Source organism: Scyliorhinus torazame, chromosome 19 (assembly GCF_047496885.1).
Source record: "Scyliorhinus torazame isolate Kashiwa2021f chromosome 19, sScyTor2.1, whole genome shotgun sequence".
NCBI classification, from domain to species: domain Eukaryota; kingdom Metazoa; phylum Chordata; class Chondrichthyes; order Carcharhiniformes; family Scyliorhinidae; genus Scyliorhinus; species Scyliorhinus torazame.
Genome location: NC_092725.1, coordinates 38,959,342 through 38,975,374, shown reverse-complemented (window position 1 = coordinate 38,975,374; position 16,033 = coordinate 38,959,342). Strand labels below are relative to the sequence as shown.

At 54.0% G+C, this 16,033-nt stretch overlaps 1 protein-coding gene across 2 annotated transcripts in view; it reads right to left on the bottom strand.

The window, feature by feature from the left end:
• Window positions 1-16,033, bottom strand: part of kdm5a (lysine demethylase 5A) — a 408,944-nt gene that overhangs the window by 181,885 nt on the left and 211,026 nt on the right. For both annotated transcript variants that reach the window (XM_072484202.1, XM_072484201.1), the window contains exon 14: window positions 8,944-9,138. In XM_072484202.1, coding sequence (XP_072340303.1) covers window positions 8,944-9,138 — 195 coding nt within the window. The remainder of the gene's footprint in view (window positions 1-8,943; window positions 9,139-16,033) is intronic.

The following is a 16,033-nucleotide window of genomic DNA, read 5'->3' as shown; positions in this document are numbered from 1 at the left end:
GGGGTGCCCGCTGTTGCCGCTGCTGTTTGCGCTGGCCATATTGCCAGTGGCGATGGCTCTCAGGGGGTCGGCAGAGTGGCAGGGGACAGAGGGAGCATCGGGTGTCGCTCTATGCCGATGACCTCCTGCTGTATGTTTCGGATCCGTTCGAGAGTATGGGAAGGATTATGGGCCTGTTGGGGAGGTTTGGAGGCTTTCGGGATACAAGCTGAATGTAGGGAAAAGCAAGGTATTCCCAGTGAATGAGCTGGCACAGCGGGCTAATTTAGGGGGGATGCCATTATGGTAGCGAGGGATAGGTTTCGGTACTTGGGGATTCAGGTAGCGAGGGAATGGACGGGGCTCCATAAGTGGAACTTAACAAAGCTGGTGGAGGAGTCCAGGGAGGATCTTAAGAGGTGGGATCTACTGCACTTAACTTTGGCGGGGAGGGTCCAAGTGGTGAAAATGAATATTCTGCCGAGGTTCTTGCTTATCTTTCAGGCTCTCCCGATCTTTATACCAAAGGCCGTTTTTCGGAAAGTGCACACAATCATCTCTGACTTTGTACGGGCGGGGAAGGTGCCGAGGGTGGGGAGGACCCTGCTACAGAGGCAGAGGCAGCAGGGGGGTTGGCGTTGCCAAACTTGCTTCATTATTATTGGGCGGCGAATGTAGACAAGGTGCGGCGGTGGTGGGAAGGAGAAGAGGTAGGGTGGGTTAGGATGGAGGAGGAATCTTGTGAGGGGTCTAGTTTAAGGGCAGCATTGCCAATGGCACCAAGTAGGTATGCAGGGAGCCCAGTGGTGCAGTCCATGGTGAAGATATGGAATCGGCTGAGGAGGCATTTTAGGGTGGAAGGGATGTCGCTGTGCGAGAATCATGGGTTTGAGCCGGGGGGGGATGGATAGCGTAGACAGTAGGCGGAGGAAGTGGGGCTGGTCAAGGTGAGGGATTTGTATTTGGAGGAAGGGTTCGCCAGTCTGGAGGAGCTAATGGGGAGGGTAGAGCTGCCGAAGGGTAGTGAATTCAGGTATCCACAGGTTAGGGACTTTGCACCAAAGGTCTGCAAGGGGTTCCCTAGATTGCACCCTGTTGGAGCGACTGCTGCTTCCGGATGTGGAAGGGGAGGGAAGAATTGGGGATATATATATATATAAAAGTGGCTGGTGAAGATCAAGGAGAAATGGGAAGCGGAGTTGGGAATGGAGATCAATTGGGGAATATGGAGTGAAGCACTGGGTAGGGTAAACAGGACCTCCTCTTGTGCAAGGATGAGCCTGATACAGTTTAAGGTGGTGCACAGGGTGCATATGATTTGGGCGAGAATGAGTGGGTTCTTTCAGGGGGTAGCAGATGAGTGTGGGAGGTGTAGGTGGGGGGCCTGTGAATCATGCGTACATGTTTTGGGGTTGTGAAAAATTGGGAAGATTTGGGGCGGGAGTGTCGTGGTCTTAGCCAGGAGAGTGGAGGAGGAGGAGGGCTCGGACCCTTTGGTGCCGATATTTGGGATTTCAGAGAAGCCGGAGCTCATGGAGAGGAGGAAGGCCGATGTTGTGGCCTTCGCCTCTCTGATTGCACGGTGGCGAATTTTGCTGGAGTGGCGGTCGGCATCGCCACCGGGGGTAGCAGCTTGGTTGGGTGACCTGTACGACTTCCTGCGGTTAGAGAAGATAAAGTATGAGTTAAGGGGCTCAGCAGGGGAGTTTGAGAAAGGTTGGGGGATGTTTGTGACCGTGTTTGAGGAGCTGTTCGTCGCAGGGGGGTGGGGGGTGAAAAAGGAGGAAAATCTGTACAAATTGTATAGTTGATTGTTCGGAAGAATGTTTCCCGGGGTGTTTATTTGCTGTGACTACTTTGATACAAGTTTGAATAAAATGCTTTAAAAAAAAAAAAAAATAGCCAATAGAACACCTGCAGTGCAGAAGGTGGTCATTCGGCCCACTGAGTGTGCACAAACCCTCTGAAAGAGCACCCCACCCAGGCCCACTCCATTGCAGTAACCCTGCAACCCCAATTAACCTTTGGACACCAAGGGGCAATTTAGAATGTCCAATCTACCTAACTTGCACATCTTTGAACTGGGAGGGAACCAGAGCACCCGGAGGAAACCCACGCAGACACGGGGAGAATGTACCACACAGTCAGCCAAAGTCGGAATCGAACCCAGGTCACTGGTGCTGTGAAGTGCTAACCACTGCACCTCCAGTCTGACAATTACTGCCACATCAGTATACTCTCAATAATAATACAAATACTTAACAATTTATGGCACTTCTGCCTTTATCCTTAACCGAGCCCCCCACCCCCTCCCCCCACTGTGGTTAACAGGGCACTCAACTCGGTTCAACTCATCTCCCGTATCTCTGCCCTGACACATCCCCCCCAGAACGCAGATAGGCTCCCTCTCGTCCTCATTTTTCAGCCCACTAGCCTCTGCATTCAAAGTTTCAACTTCCACCAACTCCAGAACGATGACACCACCAAACACATCACCCCCCCAACCTGCGCCACCAGCATTCTGCAGGGACTACTCACACCCCCGGCATTCCGCAGGGACTGCTCTCCCCCTCCCCCCAAGCATTCTGCAGGAACTGCTTCCCCCCACCGTCAGCATTCCACAGAGACTGCTCTCCCCCACCCCCCCCAAGCATTCCGCAGGAACTGCTGCCCCCCACAGTCAGCATTCCGCAGGGACTGCTCTCCCCCTCCCCCCCCAAGCATTCCTCAGGAACTGCTCGCCCCCACCGTCAGCATTCCGCAGGTACAGCTCTCCCCCCCCTCCCCACAGCATTCCGCAGGGACTGCTCTCCCCCTCCCCCCAGCATTCCGCAGGAACTGCTCCCCCCCACAGTCAGCATTCCGCAGGTACTACTCTCCCCTTCCCCCCCAGCATTCCGCAGGAACTGCTCCCCCCCCACAGTCAGCATTCAGCAGGTACTACTCTCCCCCTTCCCCACCCCCACCCCCCCCCCCAGCATTCCGCAGGAGCTGCTCCCCTCCACCGTTAGCATTCCGCAGGTACTACTCTCCCCCTCCCACTCCCCCACCCCAAGCATTCCGCAGGAACTGCTCCCCCCCATCGTCAGCATTCCGCAGGGACTGCTCTCCCCCTCCCCAGCAGCATTCCGCAGGTACTGCTCTCCCCTCCCCCCAGCATTCCGCAGGGACTGCTCTCGGCCTCCCCCCCCCCCAGCATTCCGCAGGGACTGCTCTACCCCTCGACCCAGCACTCCGCAGGGACTGCTCTCCTCCTCCCCCCAAGCATTCCACAGGGACTGCTCGTCTCCCCCCCCCCCCCAGCATTCCGCAGGGACCGCTCTCCCCCTCCCACCAGCATTCCACAGGGACTGCTCTCCCCCTCCCCAGCAGCATTCCGCAGGTACTGCTCTCCCCTCCCCCCAGCATTCCGCAGGGACTGCTCTCGGCCTCCACCCCCCTCCCCCCCCCCCAGCATTCCGCAGGGACTGCTCTACCCCTCGACCCAGCACTCCGCAGGGACTGCTCTCCTCCTCCCCCCAAGCATTCCACAGGGACTGCTCTCCCCCTCCCCAGCATTCCGCAGAGACTGCTCCCCCACCCGCCCCCCAGCATTCCGCAATTACTGCTCTCCCCTACCCCCAGCATTGCGCAGGGATTGCTCTCTCCCCGCCCCCCCCCCCAGCATTCCGCAGGTACTGCTGTCCCCCCCCTCCCCCAGCATTCCGCAGGGATTGCTCTCTCCTCACCCCCCCCCCCCACCCCCAGCATTCCGCAGGGACTGCTCTCCCCCTCCCCCCAGCATTCCGCAGGGACTGCTCTCCCCCTCCCCCCAGCATTCCGCAGGGACTGCTCTCCCCCCTCCCCCCCCAGCATTCTGCAGGTACTGCTCTCCTCCCCCCCCCCCAGCATTCCGCAGGGACTGCTCTTCCCCCCTCCCCCCAGCATTCCGCAGGTGCCGCTCTTCTCTCCCCACCCCTCACCCCCCCCCCCACACCCCCAAAGCATTCTGCAGGGACTGCTCTTCCCCCCCCTCCCCCCAGCATTCTGCAGGGACTGATCTCCCCCCTCCCCCCAGCATTCCGCAGGGACTGCTCTCCTCCTCACTCCCCCCAGCATTCCGCAGGGACTGCTCTCCCCCTCCCCCCAGCATTCCGCCAGAACTGCTCTCCCCATCCCCCCAGCATTCTGCAGGGACTGCTCTCCCCCTCCCCTCAGTATTCTGCAGGTCCCACTCTCCCGCTCCCCCCAGCATTGCACAGGGACTGCTCTCCCCCCTCCCCCCAGCATTCCGCAGGGACTGCTCTCCCCCCCAGCATTCCGCAGGGACTGCTCTCCCCCTCCCCCCAGCATACCGCAGGGACTGCTCTCCCCCTCCCCCCAGCATTCCGCAGGGATGCTCTCCCCCCCAGCATTCCGCAGGTACTACTCTCCCCCTCCCCCCAGCATTCCGCAGGTACTGCTCTCCCCCTCCCCCCAGCATTCCGCAGGGACTGTTCTCCCCACTCCCCCCAGCATTCCGCAGGGACTACTCTCCCCCTCCCCCAGCATTCCGCAGGTACTGCTCTCCCCCTCACCCCAGCATTCCGCAGGGACTGCTCTCCCCCCTCCTCCCAGCATTCTGCAGGTACTGCTCTCCCCCTACCCCCAGCATTCTGCAGGTACTGCTCTCCCCCTCCCCCCAGCATTCTGCAGGGACTGCTCTACACCCCCCCCCCCTCCCAGCATTCCGCAGGGACTGCTGTCCCCCCCCCTCCCCCCAGCATTCCGCAGGGACTGCTCTACCCCTCCCCCAGCATTCCGCAGGGACTGCTGTTCCCCCCCTCCCCCCAGCATTCTGCAGGGACTGCTCTCCCCCTCCCCCCAGCATTCCGCAGGTACTGCTGTCCACCCCCTCCCCCCAGCATTCCGCAGGGACTGCTCCCCCCCCCAGCATTCCGCAGGGACTGCTCTTCCCCCCTCCCCCCAGCATTCCGCAGGTGCCGCTCTTCTCTCCCCGCCCCTCACCCCCCCCCCCCACACCCCCAAAGCATTCTGCAGGGACTGCTCTTCCCCCCCCTCCCCCCAGCATTCTGCAGGGACTGATCTCCCCCCTCCCCCCAGCATTCCGCAGGGACTGCTCTCCCCCTCACTCCCCCAGCATTCCGCAGGGACTGCTCTCCCCCTCCCCCCAGCATTCCGCCAGAACTGCTCTCCCCCTCCCCCCAGCATTCTGCAGGGACTGCTCTCCCCCTCCCCTCAGTATTCTGCAGGTCCCACTCTCCCGCTCCCCCAGCATTGCACAGGGACTGCTCTCCCCCCTCCCCCCAGCATTCCGCAGGGACTGCTCCCCCCCCAGCATTCCGCAGGGACTGCTCTCCCCCTCCCCCAGCATACCGCAGGGACTGCTCTCCCCCTCCCCCCAGCATTCCGCAGGGATGCTCTCCCCCACAGCATTCCGCAGGTACTGCTCTCCCCCTCCCCCCAGCATTCCGCAGACCCTGCTCCCCCCCCCCCAGCATTCCGCAGGGACTGTTCTCCCCACTCCCCCCAGCATTCCGCAGGGACTACTCTCCCCCTCCCCCAGCATTCCGCAGGTACTGCTCTTTCCCTCACCCCAGCATTCCGCAGGGACTGCTCTCCCCCCTCCTCCCAGCATTCTGCAGGTACTGCTCTCTCCCTCCCCCCAGCATTCTGCAGGTACTGCTCTCCCCCTCCCCCCAGCATTCTGCAGGGACTGCTCTACACCCCCCCCCTCCCAGCATTCCGCAGGGACTGCTGTCCCCCCCCTCCCCCCAGCATTCCGCAGGGACTGCTCTCCCCCTCCCCCCAGCATTCCGCAGGGACTGCTGTTCCCCCCCTCCGCCCAGCATTCCGCAGGGACTGCTCTCCCCCTCGCCCCAGCATTCCGCAGGTACTGCTGTCCCCCCCCCCTCCCCCCAGCATTCCGCAGGGACTGCTCCCCCCCCAGCATTCCGCAGTTACTGCTCTTCTCCCCCCCCCCCCCCAAGCATTCTGCAGGGACTGCTCTTCCCCCCTCCCCCCAGCATTCTGCAGGGACTGCTCTCCCCCTCCCCCAGCATTCCGCATGGACTGCTCTCCCCCTCCCCCCAGCATTCCGCAGGGACTGCTCTCCCCCCTCCCCCCAGCATTCCGCAAGGACTGCTCTCCCCCTCCCCCCAGCATTCCGCAGGGACTGCTCTCCCCCTCACCCCAGCATTCCGCAGGTTCTGCTCTCCCCCTCCCCCCAGCATTCCGCAGGTACTGCTGTCCCCCCCCCCCCCCCCAGCATTCCGCAGGGACTGCTCTCCCCCTCCCCCCAGCATTCCGCAGGGACTGCTCTCCCCCCTCCCCCCAGCATTCCGCAAGGACTGCTCTCCCCCTTCCCCCAGCATGCCGCAGGGACTGCTCTCCCCCTCCCCCCAGCATTCCGCAGGTACTGCTGTCCCCTCCCCTCCCCCCAGCATTCGGCAGGGACTGCTCTCCCCCCTCCCCCCAGCATTCCGCAGGGACTGCTCTCCCCCCTCCCCCCAGCATTCTGCAGGTACTGCTCTCCCGCTCCCCCCAGCATTCCGCAGGAACTGCTCCCCCCCCAGCATTCCACAGGGACTGCTCTCCCCCTCCCCCCAGCATTCCACAGGGACTGCTCTCGCCCTCCCCACAGCATTCCACAGGGACTGGTTCCCCCCGTCGGCTAGCATTCCGCAGTGTTAAGTAATGGGTTAAGAGACATTGCAATTGGTTGTCTCATTTATGTTAAGTATCCATTAATTGACACTGATATGTAAAGGGACGTCAGGTGGCCTCTGGCAGGTGATGTATAGCGAGAGATTTGTGCAAAGGCTGATGGAAGGAAATAAATGTGTTTGTGAAAAAGGAACAGAACTTTAGACTCTTCATATCACAGCAACTAAAACGTCTAACACGCAGGACCCCCCCCCCCCCCCCCGGGGCCAGCATTCCACAGGGACTGCTCCACCACCCCCCCGCTCAGCATTCCGCAGGGACTGCTCCCCCCCTCCCCTGCTCAGCATTCCACAGGAACTGATCTCCACCCCCCACCCCGCTCAGCATTCCGCAGGGACTGCTCCCCCCTCCCCTCCCTTGCTCAGCATTCCGCAGGGACTGCTCTCCACCCCAACCACCTCCCTCTATGATACCCTGGTACACTTCTCCATCACACCCCATTCATCCCCTTCCCTTGCAATGCAGAAGGAGCAACACTTGTCCATTCACCTCCTCCCTCCTCACTGTTCAAGGCCCCAAACACTCCTTTCAGGTGAAGCAACATGTAATTTGCCTCCTTCCATTTGGTTTACTCTATTCGCTGCTCCCAATGGGGAGACATAAAGCAGACTGAGAGTGGTGGAACACTTCACTCAGTCCAGATGCATGACTCTGATCTTTTAACTCACCATCCTGTTCTCATGCCACATGTCTGTCCTTGGCCTGCTGCAATGCTCCAGTGAAGCCCTGCGCAAGCTACAGCAGTTCATCTTCTGATTAGGCACGTTGCAGCTCTCGGAACTCAATGCTGAGTTAGGCAATTTTAGATATTGACCATTTCCTCCATCTTATACCCCCTGATACATTCCGGCAGACCTGCCGAATCTTTCCACCGTCATTCCGTACCTTTCCACCGTCCTCGGCTCTTCTTTATTTAACAATAACTTGTTACCTAATGCAGTTTGTGACAGTAAGTACAGACTCCGATCCCATTACAGCCTTGGTCCAAACATAGTCAGAAGAGGAATAGTAGTGGAGGGTGGCCTCAGTGAGAAGACAGTACTTGGTCTCCACAAGGATTATGCTGTGGTCATGTCCATCATAGGTCAAAGCAGGTCAGACAGATTTGTGACAACAAGGTCAAGTAGGATTACCCCTCGTGTTCGTCTCTCACCACGTGCTGCATGCCCAGTCTGGCAGCTATGCTTGTCAGAGCTTGGCAACTCCGTCAGTAATTGTGCTATTGAGTCGTCTTAGTGATGGAGTCTGTGATCCCTCACCCAGAGTACATTCTGTGCCCTTGCTTCCCTCATTGCTTCTTCCAAGTGTTTTTCAGCATGGAAAAGCTTGGGGCCAGCAGCTGATGGAATGCAGCAGGTCGAAATGAATATCGCTTATTGTCACAAGCAGGCTTCAAATGAAGTTACTGTGAAAAGCCCCTAGTCGCCACATTCCGGCACCTGTTCGGGGTGGCTGGTATGGGAATTGAACCGTGCTGCTGGCCTGCCTTTGTCTGCTTTCAAAGCCAGCGATTTAGCCCTGCGCTGAACCAGCCCCTTGGTTGTAACCAATGGGAGGTTTCCTTGCCCATGTTTGGCTTGATGCCATGAAACTTTGTGGGGTCTGAAGTCAAAGTTAAGGACTCCTCTTAGTCGGTCTCATTGTTCACTGAGGAGCAACTTCTGGTGGGTCTGAACGGGACATAGTCAGGGCTGGGAACGGATCGATCTGGTACATTGTCTTTAAGGTATTATTCGATGAGTATGATTGTCAGGTTTTTGCATGACTGGTCTGTGCGATAGCTCTAAATTTCTGCACAAGTTCCAGAATGGCAGCGAGGAACATATTGCAGGGTTGACTGAGCGGAGCATGCCTTTGTCACGTCCGAGGTGCATGCCGAAGGGGTCATCAGTTTCCCTATTCTTATTGTTTTTGTAGTGGATTGATACTATTGTGTGGTTTGCTCGGGCATTTCATAGGTCAGTTAAGACTCAACCACATTGCAGGGCCAGACTGGGTAAAGGTGGCAAATTTGCTTCCCGAAAAAACATTAGTGAATCAGACAGGTTGTTACAGAATCCAGTGGTTTCATGGCAGCCATTACTAATATGTTCAATATCTTTTTTCATTAATTTAATTTAAATTTCCCAGCTGCCATGGTAGAATTTGAACTTTCCTTTGGTCCAGGACTCTGGATTATGAGTATCGGAACATAACCATTATGCTACCAGACCCAACAATATACTGCATCATTCTATCGATAAAGACATCCTTACATACCATTTGAAAGGCTGCCTTTCTCAGCTGTGTCTCCTCCTCAATCATGGTCACCATTTCCTTGTAGACAGCAGCAGCCAACTCAACATCCAAACTCTCCGGATCAGCTGCCATCTTACAGATCAGCTCTTCATGTGAGAACACACAATATCGATGCAGGCGTCGGTAATGGCTGACACACTGACGGCCAATGGGGAGCTAAAGTCAATGAAACTGAAGAATCAATACTGCATTCCAACAAATGAAAGTGTACTGCTAACACGGTTACTAGAAACATAGAAAACAGCGCCTGCTTCGAGGAGGATGCCACATTTACCGAGTGTAACTGGTAACAGACATAAGGTCACATTCTGAAGTAAAATGAAGTAACCATCTCAGGATACTCGGGTACCAAACAAGAGATGTACCTCTCTTCCACAGAATTCCAAATGGAAAGATGGCAATTAGACACTTGCAGTTCAAGGGCATTAGCTTGATTATTTTTTTAAATTCAGAGTACCCAATTAATTTTTCCCAATTCAGGAGCAATTTAGAGTGGCCAATCCACCTAGCCTGCACATCTTTAGATTGTAGGGGCGAAACTCACGCAAACATGGGGAGAATGTGCAAACTCCACACGGACAGTGACCCAGAGCCGGGATCGAACCTGGGACCTCAGCGCCGTGAGGCAGCAATGCTAACTACTGCGCCACCGTGCTGCCCTAACATTAGCTTAATTTTTGACACTTTATTCTTTTAATTTAAAAGCCATTAACCGGTATCTTGTGGAAGTAGTTGCAACTTGTGTGGAAATGGAAGAAATGCTGCAGAAAGAGATATCTTGAGATAGAGATCGACTGAAAGGATCTACACGAGGTCGCCAGAAAAAGAGAGGTCAATCATTTTTGATTAGTTCCTAAAACTGTTCTAAGATAGGACAGTTCTATGAATAAAATCATGCCCGCCTCAGTTGGACAATGATTTCTTTCATCTCCAATACTAATGCCATCTGCTTGTAATGTAACTTTTCAGTCAGAGGGCCAAGAAATACATCATCCCTGAAGGTTCTTACAAAATAAGTTTACAAGGTAAACCCACCAGAAGTGGCAGCACAGTGGTATCCACTCAGGATGGAAAGGCGCTGGGAGGATCCCATAACTTTACCTCCAGATCTTTGACTCACAGATGCCTGCACAATGTTCAGCATCATTCGAGATTCCTCAGATAATGAAGCAGTCCATGTCCAAATGCAGCAAGACCTGGACAATATTCAGGCTTGGGCTGATAAGTGGCAAGTTACATTCGCACCATACATCTGCCAGGCAATGACCATCTCCTACGAGAGGATCTAACCATCGCCCCCTGACATTCAACGGCATTACCATCGCTGAATCCCCCACAATCAAGATCCTGGGGGTTACCATTGATCAGAAACTGAACTGGACTAGCCACATTAATACTGTGGCTACCAGGGCAGGTCAAACGCTAGGAATCCTATGGCTCACCTCCTGACCCCCAAAGCCTGACCACAATCTACAAGGCACAAGTCAGGAGTGTAATGGAATACTCCCCACTTGCCTGGATGAGTGCAGCTCCAACAACACTCAAGAAGCTCGACACCATCCAGAACAAAGCTCAATTGCTCCTCTTCCACAAATATTCAATCCTTCCTCCACCGACAGCCATGTGGACCATCCACAAGATGCACCGTAGTAGAATACAGAACATAGTGCAGAAGGAGGCCATTTGGCCCATTGAGTCTGCACCGACCCACTTAAGCCCTCACTTCCACCCTATCCCCGTAACCCAATAACCCCTTCTAACGTTTTTTTGGTCACTAAGGGCAATTTATCATGGCCAATCCACCTAACCTGCACATCTTTGGACTGTCGGAGGAAACCCACGCAGACACGGGGAGAACGTGCAGACTCCGCACAGACAGTGAACCAGCGGGGAATCGAACTTGGAACCCTGGCGCTGTTAAGTCACAGTGCTATCCACTTGTGCTACCGTGCTACCCACAACCTGCAACTGGCAAGGTACCAAGGGCAGCACATTCCGAACCTACAACCACCACCACCTAGATGGGCCTGCGAACCAAGCACTGCGAGGATCCCCTCCAAGTCACTCACCACCATGGTTTGGAAATATATCACCGTTACTTCACTGTTGCTGCGTCAAAATTCTGGAACGTCCTCCCTAAAAGCACTGTGGATGTAATTACACCTCAGGGACTGCAGCGGTTCAAGAAAGCAGCTTGCCACCACCTTCTGAAAGGCAACTAGGGATAGGCAATAAATGCTTGCCTAACCAGCAATGCCCACATCCCGTAAATGAATAAACTTTAGAAACTCCAGATGCAATAAATCTTCATGACAGGAGGCAAGGTAACATCTTGCTGATTCGACCTACTGCCTCTCCTCAGCTGATGAATCACTACTCTTCGACGTTGAACACCAACTGGAAGAGACACAGAGGGTGGCAAGGACACACAAAGCACACTAGGTGGGGGGTTAGAAGGTCCATCACCAAGAGTGGTTTGGTAGCACCATTTCTAACCAAGTTGGCTGAGATAGCTGGAAGATGGGTGTGCTGATGGCTGAGAAAATATTCTCCTAGGGGTGATAATGTAATAGTAATCTAGTAATCCAAAGGCCCAGACAAAATCTCTGGGTTCCATCTCATCACAGCAGCTGGTGGAATTTAAATTTGATTTGGCAGCATTGGATTCAATTCAGTAAATGGGCGGCACGGTGACTGCCTCACAGCACAAGGGCCCCGGGTTCAATTCCAGCCTTGGGTGAATGTGTACAGTTTGCAAATTCTCCCCTTGTCTGCGTGGGTTTCCTCCAGGTGCTCTGGTTTCCTCCCACCATCCAAAGATGTGCAGGTTATGTGGATTTGCCATGATATATTTCCCCTCAGTGTCCAAAGGTTAGGTGGGGTGACAGGGTTGCGGGGATAGGATGGCAGGGTGGGTCTAGAAAGTCTGCTCTTTTAGAGGGTGGGCGCAGACTCGATGGACCGAATGGCCACCTTCTGCACTGTACAGATTCTATGAACTAATCAATTCGCAATTAAAAGCTAGTCTCGGCAATGTCGACCATGAAACCATTGCCATAAAACCATCTGGTTCACTAATGGCCATTAGGGAAGGAAATTTGTCGTCAACGAACAAAGAAAAGTACAGCAGAGGAACAGGCCCTTCAGCCCTCCAAGCCTGTGCCGACCATGCTGCCCGTCTAAACTAAAATCTTCTACACTTCCGGGGTCCCTTTCCCTCTATTCCCATCCTATTCATGTATTTGTCAAGATGCCCCTTAAATGTCACTATCGTCCCTGCTTCCACCACCTCCTCCGGTAGCGAGTTCCAGGCACTCACTAACCTAAAAAAACTTGCCTCGTACTCTAAACCTTGCCCCTCGCACCTTAAACCTAGTAATTGACCTCTCTACCCTGGGAAAAAGCCTCTGACTATCCACTCTGTCTATGCCCCTCATACTTTTGTAGACCTCTATCAGGTCGCCCCTCAACCTCCGTCGTTCCAGTGAGAACAAACCAAGATTATTGAACCTCGCCTCATAGCTAATGCCCTCCATACCCGGCAACATCCTGGTAAATGTCTTCTGCACCCTCTCTAAAGCCTCCACATCCTTCGGGTAGTGTGCCGACCAGAATTGAACACTATACTCCAAGTGTGGCCTAACTAAGGTTCTATACAGCTGCAACATGACTTGCCAATTTTTATACTCAATGCCCCGGCCAATGAAGGCAAGCATGCGTATGCCTTTTTGACTACCTTCTCCACCTGTGTTGCCCCTGTGGACCTGTACACCTGGATCTCTCTGACTGTCAGTACTCTTGATGGTTCTACCATTCACTGTATATTCCTTACCTGCATTAGATCTTCCAAAATGCAATACCTCACATTTGTCCGGATTAAACTCCATTTGCCATCTCTCCGCCCAAGTCTCCAAACGATCTAAATCCTGCTGTATCCTCTGACCGTCCTCATTGCTATCCACAATTCCACCAACCTCTGTGTCGTCCGCAAACGTACTAATCAGACCAGTTAATTTTCCTCCAAATCATTTATATATACTACGAACAGCAATGGTCCCAGCACTGAACCCTGCGGAACACCATCAGTCACAGCCCTCCAGCCCTCTAATCAGAAAAGCACCCTTCCATTGCTACTCTCTGCCTTCTATGGCCTAGCCAGTTCTGTATCCATCTTGCCAGCTCACATCTGATCCCGTGTGACTTCACCTTTTGTACCAGTTTGCCATGAGGGATCTTGTCAAAGGCCTTACTGAAGTCCATATAAACAACATCCACTGCCCTACCTGCATCAATCATCTTTGTGACCTCCTCAAAAAACTCTATCAAGTTAGTGAGACACGACCTCGCCTTCATAAAACCATGCAACCTCTCGCTAATACGTCCACTTACTTTGGATTTCGGCGGCAGCGGTGCGCAGGGGCCTTCTTGGAGGTGAGTAGTGAGTTTAAAAACCTTACCTTTACAGGAGCAGCCCTTTGGATTTCGGCGGCAGCGGTGCGCAGGGGCCTTCTGGGAGGTGAGTAGTTAGTTTAAAAGCTCTTACCTTTACAGGAGCAGCCCTTTGGATTTCGGCGGCAGCGGTGCGCAGGGGCCTTCTGGGAGGTGAGTAGTTAGTTTAAAAGCTCTTATCTTTACAGGAGCAGCCCTTTGGATTTCGGCGGCAGCGGTGCGCAGGGGCCTTCTTGGAGGTGAGTAGTGAGTTTAAAAACCTTACCTTTACAGGAGCAGCCCTTTGGATTTCGGCGGCAGCGGTGCGCAGGGGCCTTCTGGGAGGTGAGTAGTTAGTTTAAAAGCTCTTACCTTTACAGGAGCAGCCCTTTGGATTTCGGCGGCAGCGGTGCGCAGGGGCCTTCTTGGAGGTGAGTAGTGAGTTTAAAAACCTTACCTTTACAGGAGCAGCCCTTTGGATTTCGGCGGCAGCGGTGCGCAGGGGCCTTCTGGGAGGTGAGTAGTTAGTTTAAAAGCTCTTACCTTTACAGGAGCAGCCCTTTGGATTTCGGCGGCAGCGGTGCGCAGGGGCCTTCTTGGAGGTGAGTAGTGAGTTTAAAAACCTTACCTTTACAGGAGCAGCCCTTTGGATTTCGGCGGCAGCGGTGCGCAGGGGCCTTCTGGGAGGTGAGTAGTGAGTTTAAAAACCTTACCTTTACAGGAGCAGCCCTTTGGATTTCGGCGGCAGCGGTGCGCAGGGGCCTTCTGGGAGGTGAGTAGTTAGTTTAAAAGCTCTTACCTTTACAGGAGCAGCCCTTTGGATTTCGGCGGGAACCGGAAGTTCGACCTCTGGCAAGTCCCCCCCCCCCCCCAATAAATTCTGGTGGAGAGGAAACCCGAGACACTACACGTGTAGTGTCTCCCACCCACCCTCCTCCTCTAACCTAATAATAAGACCCATTGGTGTAAGGTAAGTGCCATATTATATTATTATATTATTAGCATTGTGCAGGTCAAGGATTGGAGGTGGAGGAGCAGTCTCTGTCAGCGAGAGAACCTGAGAACATCTCAGAAGGTAAGCAAGTGATTTTTACTTTTATACCTTTTTTTCAAATTGTGTGTGTCGGGGGGAAACTGAAGTGACATCACAGAAAAGCTGTGACCTGAGTGGCTGGTTGGGATTCTAACCTAAATTTTTTTGAGTATTTGGGAACTAATTAAACATAATAACTTAATTATAATTTAGAGGATATCTAAGCCAGAGATCGGAGAATATTATAGTTAGCTATCGCATTTCTATTAGAAATCTAGTGCTAGGAAACAGATAGTTGACAGTAACTTTGTAATTTAAAAAAAAAAATTATTTATATAAAAAAAAAGACAAATTTTAATTTTAATTAATTGACGCAATGTCAGTTAGAGGGGTGCTGTGCTCTGACTGTGAGATGTGGCAGGTCCGGGAGGCTTCCAGCGTCCCGGGTGGCTTCATCTGCAGAAAGTGCACCCAACTGCAGCTCCTCACAGACCGCATGGTTCGGTTGGAGCAGCAATTGGATGCACTTAGGAGCATGCAGGTGGCGGAAAGCGTCATAGATCGCAGTTATGTAAGTGTGGTCACACCCAAGGTGCAGGCAGAGAAATGGGTGACCACCAGAAAGGGCAGGAATCCCCTGTGGTTGTCCCCCTCTCGAACAGATATACCCCTTTGGATACTGTCGGGGGGGATAGCCTATCAGGGGAAAACAGCAGCAGCCAGAGCAGTGGCACCACGGCTGGCTCTGATGTTCAGAAGGGAGGGTCAAAGCGCAGAAGAGTAATAGTTATAGGGGACTCTATAGTCAGGGGCACAGATAGGCGCTTCTGTGGACGTGAAAGAGACTCCAGGATGGTATGTTGCCTCCCTGGTGCCAGGGTCCAGGATGTCTCCGAACGGGTAGAGGGAATCCTGAAGGGGGAGGGCAAACAGGCAGAGGTCGTTGTACATATTGGTACTAACGACATAGGCAGGAAGGGGCATGGGGTCCTGCAGCAGGAGTTCAGGGAGCTAGGCAGAAAGTTAAAAGACAGGACCTCGAGGGTTGTAATCTCGGGATTACTCCCTGTGCCACGTGCCAGTGAGGCTAGAAATAGGAAGATAGAGCAGACAAACACGTGGCTAAACAGCTGGTGTAGGAGGGAGGGTTTCTGTTATCTGGACCACTGGGAGCTCTTCCGGGGCAGGTGTGACCTGTATAAGATGGACGGGTTGCATCTAAACCGGAGAGGCATAAATATCCTGGCCGCAAGATTTGCTAGTGTCACACGGGAGGGTTTAAACTAGTATGGCAGGGGGGTGGGCACGGGAGCAATAGGTCAGAAGGTGAGAGCGTTGAGGGAGAACTAGGGAATAGGGACAGTGTGGCTCTGAGGCAGAGCAGACGGGGAGAAGTTGCTGAACACAGCGGGGCTGGTGGCCTGAAGTGCATATGTTTTAATGCAAGGAGCATTACGGGTAAGGCAGATGAACTTAGAGCTTGGATTACTACTTGGAACTATGATGTTGTTGCCATTACAGAGACCTGGTTGAGGGAAGGGCAGGATTGGCAGCTAAACGTTCCAGGATTTAGATGTTTCAGGCGGGATA